The 17,408-nt window shown below is 68.3% G+C and overlaps 3 protein-coding genes across 4 annotated transcripts in view; 2 read left to right on the plus strand and 1 right to left on the minus strand.

Moving 5' to 3' along the window:
- The first annotated feature begins 416 nt into the window (after window positions 1-416).
- On the plus strand, window positions 417-7,154 carry CNPY2 (canopy FGF signaling regulator 2). 2 transcript variants are annotated; one of them, XM_041407633.1, is made up of 6 exons: window positions 417-647; window positions 1,515-1,673; window positions 2,750-2,865; window positions 4,927-5,124; window positions 5,216-5,312; window positions 7,066-7,154. In XM_041407633.1, the coding sequence occupies exons 2-6, from the start codon at window positions 1,535-1,537 to the stop codon at window positions 7,107-7,109; spliced, it is 594 nt and encodes a 197-aa protein (XP_041263567.1). In that variant the 5' UTR covers window positions 417-647; window positions 1,515-1,534; the 3' UTR covers window positions 7,110-7,154. The 2 variants fall into 2 exon arrangements, with proteins under 2 accessions (XP_041263567.1, XP_041263569.1); XM_041407635.1 differs by lacking the exon at window positions 417-647 and having other exon boundaries at window positions 1,103-1,673.
- A 1,153-nt stretch (window positions 7,155-8,307) lies between these two features.
- On the plus strand, window positions 8,308-15,239 carry CS (citrate synthase). The gene is made up of 11 exons (XM_041407632.1): window positions 8,308-8,484; window positions 10,327-10,374; window positions 10,958-11,065; window positions 11,175-11,240; window positions 11,315-11,446; window positions 12,475-12,663; window positions 12,760-12,959; window positions 13,157-13,286; window positions 13,646-13,747; window positions 13,931-14,140; window positions 14,660-15,239. Exons 1-11 carry the CDS (start codon window positions 8,431-8,433, stop codon window positions 14,828-14,830), a joined length of 1,410 nt encoding a protein of 469 aa, XP_041263566.1. The 5' UTR covers window positions 8,308-8,430; the 3' UTR covers window positions 14,831-15,239.
- A 6-nt stretch (window positions 15,240-15,245) lies between these two features.
- Window positions 15,246-17,408, minus strand: part of COQ10A (coenzyme Q10A) — an 8,941-nt gene continuing 6,778 nt past the window's right edge. Inside the window, exons 3-5 of the mRNA XM_041407650.1 lie at window positions 16,969-17,161; window positions 15,886-15,987; window positions 15,246-15,797 (exon numbers count right to left, since the gene is read on the minus strand). Of these exons, the coding sequence (XP_041263584.1) occupies window positions 15,630-15,797; window positions 15,886-15,987; window positions 16,969-17,161 (463 nt within the window). The 3' untranslated portion in view covers window positions 15,246-15,629. The remainder of the gene's footprint in view (window positions 15,798-15,885; window positions 15,988-16,968; window positions 17,162-17,408) is intronic.

A 17,408-nucleotide genomic window follows, 5' to 3' on the forward strand; every position in this document is an offset into this window, starting at 1 on the left:
CTGGGAGCAGGGACACGGTGCAGAGGAGCCGGCTTGGGGCTGGCACCGGGGCACGGCAGGAATCACCGGGACCGGGCTCGGAACGGGACCAGCACCGGGGCAGCGCAGGACGGACTCGGTCTAGTGCTCAGACCGGCGGGACGGACCGGGACCGAACCGGGAGCACGGCGGGACGGACCAGGACCCACGTTCGGTCCGGGGCTCAGACCGGGGCACGGCGGGACGAAGCCCGGTCCCGGTGTTCCGCTCCCGGTCCCGGTTCCGATCCCGGGTCGCGGCTGAGCCAGGGTGGGGGCGTGGCCAGATCGATCAAGTGGGCGGGGTCACGTCAGACCCCGCCCACTCGGGGCCGAGCGCCACGCGGCCGGGCCCTGGCAACGGCGGGGCCCTCGGCGCCCGTCCGGGGCTGCCCTCTGCGCCGCCTGCTCGCGGGACGGCCCCGCCGCGGCCCGAGGAGCCGCTCTTGCTGGTCTGACCGGTCCGACCGGCTCCGTCGCCCGTCGCGGCTCGGCCGCCGCCCGCTCCGAGCGGCCGTGACCCGCGGTGGTGCGGGCCGGGAGGGTGCGCCGGGAGCGGCGGCGCCGCGGGCAGTCCCGGGGCAGCCGGTGGTTGTGAGGGGCGGTGGGAGCGGGACGGGAGAGCGGCCGGTACGGGGGGCGCAGGACGGGGTGGGGGGGCTGGACCGGGCCCGGGGCTCGGATGGCGGCGCGGCTCGGGACCGGGTCCGGGATCAGAGAGCTTCGGGAAGGCGATGGGCTCGGCCCTGAGGGCGAACGGCTCCATAGGGGCTGTGGGGGCATCCCGAAGGGGAGGGGGCTCTGTGAGGGCGGCTGAGCGCTGCCCTATAGGGGAGGGGGCTTTGGCCTCTGCCCTGTAGGGGAGGGGGCTCTGTGAGGGCGGCTGAGCGCTGCCCTATAGGGGAGGGGGCTCTGGGCTGTGCCCTATGGGGAGGAATCCCTGTAAGGGCTCTGCCCTATGGGGAGGGGTCCCTGTAGGGGCTCCGGGCTCTGCCCTGTAGGGGAGGGGGCTCTGTGAGGGCGGCTGAGCGCTGCCCTATAGGGGAGGGGGCTCTGGGCTGTGCCTTATGGGGAGGGGGCTCTGTAGGGGCTCTGCCCTGTAGGGAAGAGGGCTCTGTGGAACTCTGGGCTGTGCTCTATAGGGGAGGAATCCCTGTAAGGGCTGTGCCCTATGGGGAGGGGTCCCTGTAGGGGCTCCGGGCTCTGCCCTATAGGGGAGGGGGCTCTGTGGGGGCTGTGCCCTATGGGGAGGGGTCCCTGTTAGGGTTGTGCCCTATAGGGGAGGGGGCTCTGTGGGGTCTCTGCCCTATGGGGAGGGGTCCCTATGGGGTCCAGCGGCACTAACGGGACTCAGAGCGGACCGGGAAGGGGAACGCCGTGGATGAAGCCCTGCAGGGAACGGGGGTCCCGGCGGGGGCCGGGCAGGCGTGGCCCTTGGGTGGGACGAGGTGTGGGGACAGCGGGGCCACCACCGCTGGAGCCGCCCCGTGCCCGCAGGTGACAGCGGAGCCCTGAGGATGCGGGGCCGGATCCCGGGAATCTGCGGAGCCCCGGGGATGCGGGGCCGGATCCCGGCCCTGCTCGGCCTGGCCCTGGCCTTGGCATCGCTGCTGCCAGCGGCTGGAGCGCGCCGGAGCCAGGACCTGCACTGCGGAGGTGTGAGGGGACACGGGGACAAGGGGGGGACACGGGGGACCAGGTGGGATGGGGACAGTGGGGACAGGTGGGAAATGGGGGAAAAGGGGGGACAGGGACATTGGGGACAGGATGGGACAGTGGGGACAGGTCAGGACAGGAAAGAAATGGGAGAAAGGGAGGACAGGGATGATGGGGACAGGGCAGGACAGGTGGGAAAAGAGGGAAAAGGGAGGACAGGGACATGGGGACAGGATGGGATGGGGCAACAGTGGGGACAGGGCAGGACAGGGACAATGAGGACAGGGGGAGCAGGGCAGGACAGGTGGGAATTGGGGGGAAAGGGAGGACAGGAACATTCAGGACAGGATGGGACAGGGGAACAGTGGGGACAGGGTGGGAAAGGGAGGACAGGGACATGGAGACAGGATGGGACAGGGGAACAGGGACAGAGGAGACAGCAAGACAAGAGAGGGGACAGGCACAGGGCTTGGGGGTCTCCACTGGGACCAGCTGGACCCCCAGTGTCCCCCAGGGGGACAGGCTGGGGGTCTCCAGCCCATGGGGACCCTCCCCACGCACTCTCCATCCCAGCGTGCCCCAGTCACACCAGTGTGGCTCTGGGCAGCCGCAGGAGCACACGTGCCAGGTGTCCCTTGTCACCGTGTCCCACAGCCTGCCGGGCGCTGGTGGACGAGCTGGAGTGGGAGATCGCCCAGGTGGACCCCAGAAAAACCATCCAGATGGACAGTGGGGACAGGTCAGGACAGGAAAGAAATGGGAGAAAGGGAGGACAGGGATGATGGGGACAGGGCAGGACAGGTGGGAAAAGAGGGAAAAGGGAGGACAGGATGGGACAGGGGAACAGGGACAGAGGAGACAGCAAGACAAGAGAGGGGACAGGCACAGGGCTTGGGGGTCTCCACTGGGACCAGCTGGACCCCCAGTGTACCCCAGGGGGACAGGCTGAGGGTCTCCAGCCCATGGGGACCCTCCCCACACACTCTCCATCCCAGCGTGCCCCAGTCACACCAGTGTGGCTCTGGGCAGCCGCAGGAGCACACGTGCCAGGTGTCCCTTGTCACCGTGTCCCACAGCCTGCCGGGCGCTGGTGGACGAGCTGGAGTGGGAGATCGCCCAGGTGGACCCCAGAAAAACCATCCAGATGGGCTCGTTCCGCATCAACCCCGACGGCAGCCAGTCGGTGGTGGAGGTGAGGCCCCTCCCAGGGACCCCGCGGACCCGAACAGGGACAGAGGAGACAGCAAGACAAGAGAGGGGACAGGCTTGGGGGTCTCCACTGGGACCAGCTGGACCCCCAGTGTACCCCAGGGGGACAGGCTGAGGGTCTCCAGCCCATGGGGACCCTCCCCACACACCCTCCATCCCAGTGTGCCCCAGTGTGGCTCTGGGCAGCCGCAGGAGCACACGTGCCAGGTGTCCCTTGTCACCGTGTCCCACAGCCTGCCGGGCGCTGGTGGACGAGCTGGAGTGGGAGATCGCCCAGGTGGACCCCAGAAAAACCATCCAGATGGGCTCGTTCCGCATCAACCCCGACGGCAGCCAGTCGGTGGTGGAGGTGAGGCCCCTCCCAGGGACCCCGCGGACCCCTGCCCGGGCCCCTCCCGGTGTCCCTGCTCCCGGGGCTGCTCCCGGGGATGCCACTGACCCCTGCCCGGGGGCCTCTCCCGGTGTCCCTGCTCCCGGGGATCCCGCTGACCCCTGCCCGAGGCCCCTCCCGGTGTCCCTGCTCCCGGGGCTGCTCCCGGGGATGCCACTGACCCCTGCCCGGGGGCCTCTCCCGGTGTCCCTGCTCCCGGGGATCCCGCTGACCCCTGCCCGAGGCCCCTCCCGGTGTCCCTGCTCCCGGGGCTGCTCCCGGGGATGCCACTGACCCCTGCCCGGGGGCCTCTCCCGGTGTCCCTGCTCCCGGGGATCCCGCTGACCCCTGCCCGAGGCCCCTCCCGGTGTCCCTGCTCCCGGGGCTGCTCCCGGGGATGCCACTGACCCCTGCCCGGGGGCCTCTCCCGGTGTCCCTGCTCCCGGGGATCCCGCTGACCCCTGCCCGAGGCCCCTCCCGGTGTCCCTGCTCCCGGGGCTGCTCCCGGGGATGCCACTGACCCCTGCCCGGGGGCCTCTCCCGGTGTCCCTGCTCCCGGGGATCCCGCTGACCCCTGCCCGAGGCCCCTCCCGGTGTCCCTGCTCCCGGGGCTGCTCCCGGGGATGCCACTGACCCCTGCCCGGGGGCCTCTCCCGGTGTCCCTGCTCCCGGGGATCCCGCTGACCCCTGCCCGAGGCCCCTCCCGGTGTCCCTGCTCCCGGGGCTGCTCCCGGGGATGCCACTGACCCCTGCCCGGGGGCCTCTCCCGGTGTCCCTGCTCCCGGGGATCCCGCTGACCCCTGCCCGAGGCCCCTCCCGGTGTCCCTGCTCCCGGGGCTGCTCCCGGGGACGCCACTGACCCCAACATGGTGCCTCTCCCGGTGTCCCCACTCCCGGGGCCATTCCTGGGCACCCCGCTGACCCCTGCCCGGGGGCCTCTCGGTGTCCCTGCTCCCGGGGACCCCTCTGACCCCTGCCCGGGGCCCCTCCCGGTGTCCCTGCTGAGCCCAGCCCAGGGCCACTCCTGGTGTCCCCGCTCCTGGTGTCCCCACCGACCCCTGCCTGGGGGCCTCTCGGTGTCCCTGCTCCCGGGGATCCCGCTGACCCCTGCCCGGGGCCCCTCCCGGTGTCCCTGCTCCCGGGGCTGCTCCCGGGGACCCCACTGACCCCAACATGGGGCCCCTCCCGGTGTCCCCGCTCCCGGTGTCCCCTGCCGGGGCCCCTCCCGGTGTCCCTGCTCCCGGGGCTGCTCCCGGGGACCCCACTGACCCCAACATGGGGCCTCTCCCGGTGTCCCCACTCCCGGGGCCATTCCTGGGGACCCCGCTGACCCCTGCCCGGGGGCCTCTCGGTGTCCCTGCTCCCGGGGACCCCTCTGACCCCTGCCCGGGGCCCCTCCCGGTGTCCCTGCTCCCGGGGATCCCGCTGACCCCTGCCCGAGGCCCCTCCCGGTGTCACTGCTCCCGGGGCTGCTCCCGGGGATGCCACTGACCCCTGCCCGGGGGCCTCTCCCGGTGTCCCCACTCCTGGGGCCGATTTCGGGGACTCCCCTGAGCCCAGCCCGGGGGCCTCTCCCGGTGTCCCCGCTCCTGGTGTCCCCACTGACCCCTGTCCGGGGCCTCTCCCGGTGTCCCCGCTCCCGGTGTCCCCTGTGACCCCTCCCCGGTGCCGCAGGTGCCGTACGCCCGTTCCGAGGCGCACCTGACGGAGCTGCTGGAGCGGGTGTGCGAGAAGATGAAGGAGTACGGCGAGAAGCTGGACCCGGCCACGCAGCGCAAGAGCTACGTCCGCGTCATCTCCCACGACGGCACCAAGATGGACCTGTCCGGGCTCAAATTCGACGGGGACGTCACCTCCAGCCTGAAATTCGCGGTGTGTGAGGGGACAGGGGAGTCCTGGGGGGGCGTGGGTGGGACGGGGGGTGTCCCACGGGCTGGCGGTGTCACCGGTGTCACCGTTGCAGTGCGAGAGCATCGCTGAGGAGTACGAGGACGAGCTCATCGAGTTTCTGTCGCACGAGGCTGAGAACGTCAAGGACCGGCTGTGCAGCAAGAGGACGGGTGAGATGGGGGGGCTGGGGGGCTCTGCTGCTGCTCCCGGGGCTGTGGCTGCTCCCTTGGTGCTGGGTGAGCTGAGCCGAGCTGAGCTGAGCCGAGCTGAGCTGAGCCGAGCTGAGCTGAGCCGAGCTGAGCCAAGCTGAGCTGAGCTGAGCCGAGCTGAGCCGAGCTGAGCTGAGCCGAGCTGAGCTGAGCTGAGACGAGATGAGACGAGATGAGACGAGATGAGATGCCAGCCCAGAGCTGAGTCTGTTCCTGGGGGTCTTTGCTGCTGTCCCAGGGGGTCTCTTCTCCTCTGTCAGTGCTGGGATGGGATTTTCTGCCAGCCCAAAGCTGGGGCTGTCCCAGGGGGTCTCTCCTGCTGTTCCTGGGGGTCTCTCCTGCTCCATCACTGCTGGGATGGGAGGAGATGCCAGTCCAGAGCTGAGTCTGTTCCTGGGGGTCTTTGCTGCTGTCCCAGGGGGTCTCTTCTCCTCTGTCAGTGCTGGGATGGGATTTTCTGCCAGACCACAGCTGGGGATGTCACCGAGGGTCCCTCCTGCTGTTCCTGCGGCCAGGGGTCTCTCCTGCTCTTTCAGTGCTGGGATGGGAATTTCTGCCAGCGCAGGGCAGGGAGGAGTTACAAGTTCTTCCCCAAATCCCAGCAGCCCATGGCAGTGCCCGGACCCTGCTGGCAGCGGGGTTGTTTTGGGATGCTGGGGCCGAGCCAGGGCAGCTGCTGTGCTGACTCTGTGGCCTCTCCTGGCGCATCCAATGGCCCTGTCCCATTCTGGGGCTATTTCCAGCTCACAAACAGCCAGGTCAGGGCACGCTGTGACCTTTGGGCCACTGCAGTCCTGGACGGGGCCCTGGACGGGGCCAGGGCAGGTCCCTTTGTACGTGGCACGGCCATCAGGGCAACGCTCTGCCCCAGGGGATCCTGAGGGTCTCCACAGCTGCTCCTGGGGCTCCTCCTGCAGCGTGGGGGCCAGAGCAGGGACAGCCACATTTGTCATTAACCACAGGACAAAGGCAGGGCAATGCCACTGGCCCCTGCTCAGGGCACAGCAGGGACCGGCCCTGGGAGGGGACAGGGCAGCACAGAGTTCCACAAGGCTCTGATGTGTCCTGAGGGTCCCACAGGGCTGCCATGTTTTGGGGGTCTTGTGGGGGTCTGGGGCATCCTGAGGGTCCCACAAGGCTCTGATGTGTCCTGGGGGTCCCACAGGGCTCCAGCACTGAGGGTCCCACAGGGCTGCTGTGTTCTGGGGGTCTCCCAGGGGTCTGGTGCATCCAGAGGGTCCCGTGGGGTTCCAGCATGTCCTGGGGGTCCCACAGGACTCCAACACTGTGGGTCCCACAGGGCTGCCATGTTTTGGGGGGTCTGGGGCATCCAGAGGGTCCCATGGGGTTCTGATGTGTCCTGAGGGTCCCACAGGGCTCTGATGGGTCCTGAGGGTCCCACAGGGCTGCCGTGCCCTGGGGGTCTAGTATATCCTGAGGGTCCCATGGAGCTCTGACATGTTCTGGGGGTCTTGTGGGGGTCTGGTGCATCTTGAGGGTCCCACAGGGCTGCAGTGTCCTGGGGGTCTCGTGGGGGTCTGGTGCATCCTGAGGGTCCCATGGGGCTCTGGCCATGGAAGGTCCCACAGCTCTGTCACATCCCTGGAGTCCCATGGAGCTCCAGGAGACCCCAAAACTTCCATCGGGCTCCCCCACACCCTGAGGGTCCCCCATGGCTCTGCCACACCCCAATCGTCCCCCGTTGTCCCCGCAGACCTGTGTGACCACGCGCTCCACATCCCACACGACGAGCTGTGACTGCCTCCGGAGCGGGGACCGGGACGGCACCGGGACCCACCGGGAGCCACCGGGACGTCCCCAGCACCCACCGGGACGTCCCCAGGACCCACCGGGACGTCCCCAGGACAGACAGATCTCCGGGACCTCCCCGGTTGCCTCGCCCCGTGCGGAGCTCCCGTCCTATTTATTCCCCGTCCGGGGGCACCGGGACGGCCACGGGGCCGGGGCCACGTTCTTGCTCCTTTTGGGACATTTCAGGGACATTCCTGCCCCGCTGCCGGGGGGCACGGGGACGCAGCGGGGCTCAGCCCCCGCGGGGTGGGGGGTTTGGGGACCCCCCTGTGTTTTGCAGGCAATAAAGGGGCCGTGGGCCCACCCGAGGGCAGCTCTGGTGCGGTGGGTGTGTGTGTGTGTGGGGTGGGGGACAGCAGTGTCCCCACGTGTCCCCAGGGGTTCACCACTCGTGGCTCTGTGTCACCCACTGTGGGGGCACCATGGGGGTCCAGCCCCTCGTTTGTGGCTGGTGACACCCCGTGTCACCCTGTGTCACCTCATGCCATCCACCGTGGGGGTGCTGGCGCTCTGTGTCATCCCACCCCGCCGCTGAGAGGGTTCTGGCCTCTCTGCCGTGGCCTGTGTCACCCCATGTCACCTGGCCAGGGGACAGGAGCAGCAGGAGGGCTCTGCCCCTCTCCTGGCACCCGTTACCCCGTGTCACCCCATGTCACTCCATTGTGTCACCCGTTGCACCGGGGCCAGCAGGACAATGTCCTGGGCTCGGCGGGCATGGTGACATGCCACCTCCTGACGTCACCGCTGAGCCTCATGCCACATCCTAGCGCCTCAAGCCACTGTGGCCACATGCGGGATGACGTCATGGGCTCCAGTGACCTCATACCGCCTGGTGACATCACGGGGCAGCCCCCCCGCCCCCACAGCCAAACCCCACCGAGACACCAGCGCGGCTGCGGGGATGACACCGGCCCGTGACGTCACGCACGGCGGCCGGTGACGTCATGAGACGGGGCGGGCACTCCCTCACCCCACCCCTGGTCCTGATCAGGCGAATGCGGCGGACACCTATAGCTTGCGCCCCCCGCCACTTCATTAGCGTGGCTCCGCCCCACGGCGCGCCTCTTGGCCAATAGAAAACGGCTCTGCCCCAGGAGGGGGCGGGGTTATGCTAATAACCAGCGCCGCGCTCCGCCCCGCCCTCACGTTGAGGACCCCCGGCCGCCGCGGCTCCGGCCCCGCTCCCGCCCCGGCCCCGCTCCCGGTCCCGGCCCCGCTCCCGGTCCCGGCCCCGTTCAGCCCCGGCCTGTCCCGTCCCGGTACCGCCATGACGCTCCTCGCCGCCGGCAGCCGGGCGGCCGCGCGCCTCCGCGGGCCCAAGGTGAGCGCGCCCGGCCCGGCCTCGCCGCGCCGCGCCTTAAAGGGGCGACGCCGCGGGGGGAAGGGAGAGCGGGGGGGGTCCGGTTCTTAAAGGGGCGACGCGGGGGGCGCTGCCTTAAAGGGGCCGCGCGGTGGCGGCGGAGGAGGGGGGATGGGACCGGGGGGACCGGGACCGCGACCGGGATCGGGACCGGGATCGGGACCGGGACAGGGGTGGGCGCGGGGCCGCAGCGACAGCACGTGGTGGGAACCAGCGCCGGGCGCTCCCGCCGCAGCCTTCTCAGAGCCGAGGGCACCGGGAGTGGCTCGGGGGGCTCCGGGCCCGGTCCGTGCCCGGGGGGCTCCGCTGCTGCTTCAGCCCCGTGTGGGGGCAGCCCCGCCGGGCGTCCCGGTCCCGCCGCTCCCCCTCGTTGTACAGCGCCTGGCTTGGGGGGTCCCGGACGCCCCCCGGGAGCCCCGCACCGGCCCCGGGAAGCCGCGCCCGGTGGAACCGGCGGTAGGGGGGGTGGAGGCGGGGACCGTCCCCGCCGCCGCCGCCGCCGCCCTTCCCCAGCGTCTCGGTGCCGTAGAGGACATCGGGGTCACAGCGAGGGGACCCCCGAGCGCCGGTACCGGGCTGGAGCGGCCCCGATCCCTCCGGTGTGTTTGCCTTGGCCGCGGTCCCGGCGTTTCGTAACGGGCGTTGCGGTGTCTTTATCGACCGGGCGATATTTTGGGATATTCCCGATGCCCCACTTGGCCCTGCTCCCCCGTCAAACCGGGGCCGCCCCCCCCCCGGTTTGAGCCGTGATCCCGACCCTCCTCCTCCTCCTCCTCCTCCTGCCGACCCCGCAGCCTCGAAGCGCGGAGCCCCCGCACCCCCGGGCACAACGGGAGCCCCCGGAGGGTCCCCGCACTCCCCCCGCGGCCGGTGCCCGGTGTCACCGCCAGCACGCGTGACCTTGAGCCACTGGCACCTCGGTGACAGCCGGGACGAGCCGTGGGGACCCCCAAAGCGGGGGTGACACGGGGGTGACACTGGGGGTGACACGGCGGGCCGGGGGGGGTGTGACAGCGGCCGCCTTGACCTTGGGCTTCCCGCCGCCGCCTCCATTGTTCCGCCGGCATTTTCCCTTCCCGGAGCCGCCTGTTGCGGGGGGACACGGCCTCGCCACCCGCCACGGCCACACCCGCCCCACCGGGGACCCCCCTGGCCGGCCCGGGGGTGGCGGGGGACCGGGGGACACCCTTTTTGGGGGGGGGTTCTCTGCAGCGCGGGCCCCCCCCGCGTCCTCCCGGCAGGCAGCGGAAAAACCGAGTCATGTTCTGGCTCTGCCGCAGGCGCTGCCGCAGCTCCCGGCCCCGGGGAATCGCCGCGTGTCCCCGTGGATGGCGGCCCCGGTGTCCCCCGGTGTCCCCCGGTGTCCCCCAGCCCGCGGTGCCCAGCGGTGCTGGCGTGCGTTCCCGGGATGTCCCCGCCGGCCGGGAGTCCCCGCGGTTCCCGGTTCCCACGCGTGGGCGAGGAACAAAGTTCGGATTCCCCGGCTCAGGAAAACCGCGGCCGTGCCTGGCCGGGCGCGGCTCCAGGAAGGAGAACGCGGCCGCGTTGTCCCGTGCCAGCTCCGGTCCGGCTGCGAGGGCAGCGCGGGGCCGCCCCGGCTGATCCCTGCTTTGATCCCGGCTTTGATCCCGGCTCTGATCCCGGCTCTGAGCCGCGCCCGCGTGGGCGAGGGAAGCGGCTCCGGCGTCCTTGGGAACCGGGGTCTCACCTGCCGCGGGGCTGGGGGGGCTCCTCTGGCTGCAGCCCCCCAAAAAGAGGCCCTGCCCTGGTGACAGGGGGGTGTCTGTGTCCCTTGTCCCACAGAATGCGCCGTGTGTCCTCTTCGCTGCTCGCCACGCCAGCGCCGCCACGGTAAGGGGGGGTCCCCTCCTGTGACCCCTGTCCTGTCACCTGCTCTCTTCTCCTGACACCTCTTCCCTGTGGCTGCCACTCCTGAGACCCCTCTCCAAGAGGAGACCCTTCACTTTTCATGCTCTTTCCTGTCCCTGTCTCTCTTGTCACCCCCTCTGTCATGACTCCCTCTCCTGTCACTCTTCTCCAATGGGAGCTCCCTTTCCTGTCACCCAATTTTCTGTCACCCCTTTCCTGTTACCCCATTTCCTGTCACCCTCTTTCCTGTCACCTCTTTCCTCTGACCCTTTTTCCTCTCCCCTCTCCCCAAAAGGACCCCCCTGTCACATTGCCCCTTCTCCTGTCACCCCCTTTTCTGTCCCCATCTCTTTTATCACCTCCTTTCCCATCACCCCTCTCCAGGGGGAGTCCCTTCTCCTCTTTCCCTCCCGTTCCTGCCCCACATCTTCTGTCACCCCTCTCCAGGGGGAGTCCCCTCTCCTGTCACCCTCTCAGTTGTCACACCTTTTCCTTGTCCCCCTTCTCCTGTCACCCCCTCTGCTGCGCTCAGCCCCCCTCTCACATCCCTGTCCCTTGTCCCCAGAACCTCAAAGACGTCTTGGCCACCATGATCCCCAAGGAGCAGGCGAAGATCAAGAGCTTCCGGCAGCAGCACGGCAGCACGGCCATCGGGCAGATCACGGTGGACATGGTGAGTGTGCGGCCACACCGGTGCCACCGGAGCCACCGGAGCCACCGGAGCCGGGGCTGCCACCGGGCCCCGCCGCCGCCCCTCACCGCCGCCTCCCGGCCCCTTCCAGGTGTACGGCGGCATGAGGGGCATGAAAGGGCTGATCTACGAGACCTCGGTGCTGGATCCTGATGAGGTAGGACCCTGTCCCCACCCTGTCCCCAGCCTGTCCCCTCCCGTTCCCACCCGGTGACGCTCCCGGCCCCGCAGGGCATCCGCTTCCGTGGCTACAGCATTCCCGAGTGCCAGAAGAAGCTGCCCAAAGCTGCGGGGGGAGAGGAGCCACTGCCTGAGGGGCTCTTCTGGCTGCTGGTGACCGGAGAAATCCCAACCCAGGAGCAGGTACTGCTGGGAGGGGGCTGCCAAACGGCTGAGGGGGGGGCTGAGAGCCCCCAGACCCAGGAGGGGGCTGGGACACAGCTGAGGGGGGTCTGACAGCCCCCAGACCCAGGAGGGGGCTGGCAAACGGCTGAGGGGGGGGCTGAGAGCCCCTGGATCCAGGAGGGGGCTGGCACACAGCTGAGGGGGGTCTGACAGCCCCCAGACCCAGGAGGGGCCTGTCAAGTGGCTGAGGGATGGGCTGGCAAACAGCTCAGGGGGTCTGACAGCCCCTGGATCCAGAAGGGGGTCTGGGGGGGGGATCTGACAGCCCCTGGAGGGGGCTGGCAAAGAGCTGAGGGGGGGTCTGACAGCCCCCAGCCCTGGGAGGGACTGGCAAACAGCTAAGAGGGGGGTCTGACAATCCTTGGATCCAGGAATAGGCTGGCTAATGGCTGAGGGGGGACTGGCAAACAGCTGAGGGGGTCTGACAGCCCTCAGCCCCAGGAGGGGGCTGGCAATCAGCTGGGGGGTTCTGACAGCCCCAGGAGGGGCTGGGAGACAGTTGAGAGGGGGCTGGCAAAAAACTGGGGGGGGTTCGGACAGCCCCCAGCCCCACAGGGGCCTGGGGGGGCTGGCAATCAGCTGGGGGGGGTTCTGACAGCCCTCAGCCCCATGAGGGTCTGGCAAACAGCTGAGGGGGGCTGGCAATCAGCTGGGGGGGGTTCTGACAGCCCTCAGCCCCATGAGGGTCTGGCAAACAGCTGAGGGGGGCTGGCAATAAAACTGGGGGGGTTCTGACAGCCCTCAGCCCCATGAGGGTCTGGCAAACAGCTGAGGGGGGCTGGCAATCAGCTGGGGGGGGTTCTGACAGCCCTCAGCCCCATGAGGGTCTGGCAAACAGCTGAGGGGGGCTGGCAAAAAACTGGGGGGGTTCTGACAGCCCTCAGCCCCATGAGGGTCTGGCAAACAGCTGAGGGGGGCTGGCAATCAGCTGGGGGGGGTTCTGACAGCCCCCAGCCTCACAGCTCAGCCCCGGCGTGTCCCCGTAGGTGACCTGGCTGTCCCGAGAGTGGGCCAAGCGTGCAGCTCTGCCCTCCCACGTGGTGACCATGCTGGACAACTTCCCCACCAACCTGCACCCCATGTCCCAGCTGAGCGCCGCCGTCACCGCCCTCAACAGCGAGAGCAAGTTCGCCCGCGCCTACGCCGAGGGCATCCACCGCGCCAAGTACTGGGAGGTACGGGGGGGGGAGCTGCTGCCCCAGCGCTGACTTTGGGGGCTGCATTTGGGTGCGGGGGCTCGGGGGAGCACGGTCTCACCCCGCCGGTCCCAGTTTGTGTACGAGGACGCCATGGATCTGATCGCCAAGCTGCCGTGCGTGGCCGCCAAGATCTACCGCAACCTGTACCGCGAGGGCAGCGGCATCGGGGCCATCGACCCCAACCTCGACTGGTCCCACAACTTCACCAACATGCTGGGCTACACCGACCCCCAGTTCATCGAGCTGATGCGGCTCTACCTCACCATCCACAGGTGAAAGCTGGGAGCTGCACCTGGAGCAGCTGGGGATGAGGAGTAGGCGGGGGTTTGGCCCCGCTCCCAGCCCCAGGGCCCCCCAGGCCGGGGTGGGGCTGAACCGGGCTGGCAGCGCCCTACTCCCCACCCCCAAAATGCTGTGAAAGGTGTTTGGTGGGGCTGGGGGAGTCCTGATGGCCCTCTGGCCCCGGCAGTGACCACGAGGGAGGGAACGTGAGTGCCCACACGAGCCACCTCGTGGGCAGCGCCTTGTCTGACCCGTACCTCGCCTTCGCCGCCGCCATGAACGGGCTGGCCGGGCCCCTGCACGGCCTCGCCAACCAGGTGGGCACTGCTGCTGCCCAGTGTGCCCCTCTCTGTGCCCAGTGTGTCCCTCTCCCTGCCCAGTGTGTCCCTCTCCCTGTCCAGTGTGTCCCTCTCCCTGTCTGTCCCTCTCCCTGCCCAGTGTGTCCCTCTCCCTGTCTGTCTGTCCCTCTCCCGGTCACTCTGTCCATGTCCCTCTTCCTGTCTGCCCTCACCTCTTGTCTGTCCCTCTCCCCGTCCATGTGTTCCTCTGTCCCTCTCTCTGTCCATGCATCTCTCTCCCTATCCAGGTGTCCCTGTCCCCATCCCCATGTCCCCCTGTCCCCCTGTCCCTCTGTCCCTCTTCCCGTTCCCTGCCCTCACCGGGGCCGTTCCCACAGGAGGTGCTGCTCTGGCTCACGGACCTGCAGAAGGAGCTGGGCAAGGACGTGTCGGACGAGAAGCTGCGGGATTTCATCTGGAACACGCTCAACTCGGGCAGGGTGAGCCTGGGGGCTGTGCTGGGGCTCGGGGGCTGTTCCAGGGCTCAGGGGCTGTTCCAGGGCTCAGGGGTTCCAGAGGTTAGGGGTTCCAGAGCTCAGGGGCTGTTCCGGGGCTCAGGGGCTGTTCAGGGGCTCAGGGGCTGTTCCAGGACCAAGACAGGCTCTGAGCCCCCATCCCTGCAGGTGGTGCCGGGCTACGGGCACGCGGTGCTGCGGAAGACGGACCCTCGCTACACCTGCCAGCGCGAGTTCGCCCTCAAGCACCTGCCCAAGGACCCCCTGTTCAAGCTCGTGGCACAGCTCTACAAGATCGTCCCCAACGTGCTCCTGGAGCAGGGCAAGGCCAAGAACCCCTGGCCCAACGTGGATGCCCACAGCGGGGTCCTGCTGCAGGTGAGCCCAGGGTCCTCTGTCCTTTTCATGGCTGTGTCCCTTAGTGCTGTCTGTCCCTTTTCTTGTTAGTCTTTCCTTTTCCCTGTCCATGTATCCATTTGCACATCCACATCCCTCTCCCTATTCTGTCTGTCCTTCCTCCTGTCCATGTGTCCCTCTCTCTGTTCTCCATTCTGTGTTACTCTCTCTGCCTGTCCCTTGCCCTGTGTGTCCTTCTCTCTGTCCCTCTCCCTGTGTCCCTCTCTCCATTCTCCTTTCTGTGTGTCCCTCTCCCTGTCTGTCTGTCCCTCCTCCTGTCCATGCCTGTTTGTCCCTCTCCCTGTCCTGTCCATCCCTTCCCCTGCCCCACCCTCCCTCTCCCACCCGTTCCTCTCCCCATCCCTCCCTCTGTCACCCTGCTGCTCCCTCCCTCTCCTTGTCCCTTCTCCTGCCCCGCCTGTCCCTGTCTCTGTGCCCTGGGGGTCTCCCGGGGGTCTCCCGGGGGTCTCCTTGCCCACGCCGAGCCCGCTGTCCCCGCAGTACTACGGCATGAAGGAGATGAATTACTACACGGTGCTCTTCGGGGTGTCGCGGGCCCTGGGCGTCCTCTCGCAGCTCATCTGGAGCCGGGCTCTGGGATTCCCCCTGGAGAGACCCAAATCCATGAGCACCAAGGGCCTCATGCAGCTCGTGGGTTACAAATCCACCTAAAGAAGGGACGGGGACAGGGCTCCCCCAGGGAACGCCGTGCTGCCGGGCCCGGCCCGGCCACCCTCGGCACTGAACCCCCCTCGGGGCCCCCCCGGCTGCTCCCCCCACCCGCCTTGGGGAGGGGCAGAGGCAGCCCTGGGGTCCCCCCCGCCCCCCAGCCTCACCCCCAGATCCTCTGCCCTGGTGGGGTGGGGGGGCTCCCGTGTGCCCCCTCCCCTCCCCAGCAGCTCTCACTGCGCACACTGGGAGCCCCCCCCCCGGGCTCCCCCACTGCTGGGCTGGGTGGGGGTCCTGAGGGGGGGGTGCAGCCCCCCCCTGCCCCTCTGCAGCCCCCCGAGAGGGGTTCAGTCCAGCCCCGTGTCCGGGCCCCCCGCAGGGACTCGATACACTCCTCCCCGGCCGCGCCCCCGGTCCCAGCAGCTTTTCCCCACCCCCCCCCCCAAACAAACCCCCCCCTCCCCGTTCCTCCCGGAGCACGGCGGGGCCCAGGCACCGGAGCTGCCCCCACCGGGGCCCTCCGGCCCGGCCGAGGAGTTTAAAAAGAACGAAAAAAAAAAAAAAGGGTTAAAAAAAAAAAAAAAACAAAAAACCCAACAAAAAAAAAAAAATCAAGAACTAAACCAAAACTTAAAACCCCAAATCAGCTGCAAAAGCAGCTCCTGGGGCCGGGGGCTCACGGCAGCCCCGGGGGGCGTTGAGGCAACAGCAGCGGAAACGCACTTCTTGAATAAATATTTTTTGGGGGGGGTGGGCTCGGGGCGGGCCCGGCACAGTCCGGGGGTGCCCGGCCCGGCCTCCCTCACGTCTGGTGGACCTCGTGGAACATCAGCTCCCGCGGGATGCGGGTCTCGGGCCCGAAGTTCTTGGCCGCGCGGCGCTCGAAGGCGGCCACCATCTGCTTGACCACCTCGTCGAAGAACACGGTGGCCAGCTGGGAGTGCAGCAGGGAGCGGAACTCGAAGGAGATCTGAGGAGGAGGAGGAGGAGGAGGAGGGCAGGTGAGGCCAGGCCGGCGAGCCCCGAGCTCCCCGGCGGGATCCGGGGCGGGGTCGTACCGAGAAATCCACGGTGCTGGTGCGGGGGTAGCCGGGGATGCCGGGGCTGAAGCGCCAGTTGGTCTCCAGGTGGTTGAAGAGGCGCCCGTCGGTGCAGACGGCCTGGGGAGGGGAAAGGGGGTGCTCAGGGGGGCACTGGGATCCACCGGCATCCAGGAATCCTCCAGGATGGAAAAGCCTCCTGGATCTGGGATCCACGGGCATCCAGGAATCCTCGAGGATGGAAAAGCCTCCTGGATCTGGGATCCACCGGCATCCAGGAATCCTCGAGGATGGAAAAGCCTCCTGGATCCAGCCCAGCCTGGGAGCCCCCGGTGCCACATCCTGGACAGCTCCGGGGATGGGGAGTGCAAACCTCCCTGGGCACTTCCAATGCCCGAGAGCCCCTTCCATGGGGAAATTCCAACCTGGACCTCCCCTGGAACAACCTGAAGCTGTTTTCCTTCTGTTCTTACTTCCCTGGGAGCAGATCCTGACCCTGCTCTGCCATCAGGGAGTTGGGGGGTGGAAATTCCCCTCTGAGCCTCCTTTTCTCTAGGCAGCTCCAAAGCCTGACCACTTTTCCATGAGGAAATTCCTCCTCATGTCCTTCCTGAGCCTCTCCTGGCACAGCTCGGGGCCATTTCCTCCTGTGCTGTTATTCCCTGGGAGAAGAGGCCAATTCCCACTTGGCTACAACTGCAATTTTCCCCAAAAACCTGCAAATTCCCCCCAAAATCAGGGCAGGGCTCTGTTCCCTCTCCCCCTGGTGTTCCCTGGGAGCAGATCCCGACCCTGCTCTCCCCTCAGGGAGCTGAGGGGTGAAAATTCCCCTCTGAGCCTCCTTTTCTGCAGGCAGCTCCAAAGCCTGAGCACCTTTTATTCCTGCTGATGTCCACCCTGACCCTCTCCTGGAGGAATTTGGGGCTGTTCCTTCTCCTCCTGCTGTTCCTGGGAGCAGATCCCAACCCTGCTCTCCATCAGGGAGCTGAGGGGTGAAAATTCCCCTCCTGAGGCTCCTTCCCTCCAGGCTGAGCCCTTCCCCAGCTCCCTCAGGGCTGCTCCAGCCCCTTCTCCTGCTGCTCCAGCCCTTCCCCAGCTCACCTTGACGAGGTGGGGCCGCACCAGGGTGACGATGGAGGTGTAGCGCTCCAGCACGGGTGGGAACCCCACCTCCAGCTGCGCCTTCAGGTGCCCCGAGCGCCGCGCCACCACCACGGACTTCTTGCACCAGGGCACGAAGCTCTTGTAGTCCTCCACGTTGGCCACCACGTCGTACATCTCCTGCATGGAGTACCTGCAAGGGGACGGGCTGGGGCTGGGCTGGGATTGGGGCCGAGGCCCCAGTTGGGGTTGGAGTCAGGGCTGGGGTTGGGGCCGGGGTTGGGGCTGGGATTGGGGCTAAGGCTATGATTTGGATTGGGGATGGGATTGGGGTTAGGGTTGGGATTGGGATTGGAGCTGGGGTTGGGATTAGGGCTGGGATTGGGGTTAGGGCTGGGTTTGGAGCTGGGCTCAGGCTCAGGGCTGGGTTTGGAGCTGGG

Source organism: Onychostruthus taczanowskii, unplaced genomic scaffold (genome assembly GCF_017590055.1).
Source record: "Onychostruthus taczanowskii isolate IOZ18803 unplaced genomic scaffold, ASM1759005v1 scaffold271, whole genome shotgun sequence".
NCBI classification, from domain to species: Eukaryota; Metazoa; Chordata; class Aves; order Passeriformes; family Passeridae; genus Onychostruthus; species Onychostruthus taczanowskii.

Bases quoted from the DNA above. Each gene is read 5' to 3' on its own strand.
- CS (XM_041407632.1), top strand. From the start codon at position 8,431: ATGACGCTCCTCGCCGCCGGCAGCCGGGCGGCCGCGCGCCTCCGCGGG. The intron at 11,066-11,174 runs GTGAGTGTGCGG...GGCCCCTTCCAG, and splicing joins GGCAGATCACGGTGGACATG to GTGTACGGCGGCATGAGGGG. The intron at 14,141-14,659 runs GTGAGCCCAGGG...CTGTCCCCGCAG, and splicing joins ACAGCGGGGTCCTGCTGCAG to TACTACGGCATGAAGGAGAT.
- CNPY2 (XM_041407633.1), top strand. From the start codon at position 1,535: ATGCGGGGCCGGATCCCGGGAATCTGCGGAGCCCCGGGGATGCGGGGC. The intron at 5,125-5,215 runs GTGTGTGAGGGG...TCACCGTTGCAG, and splicing joins CCTCCAGCCTGAAATTCGCG to TGCGAGAGCATCGCTGAGGA. The intron at 5,313-7,065 runs GTGAGATGGGGG...TTGTCCCCGCAG, and splicing joins GCTGTGCAGCAAGAGGACGG to ACCTGTGTGACCACGCGCTC.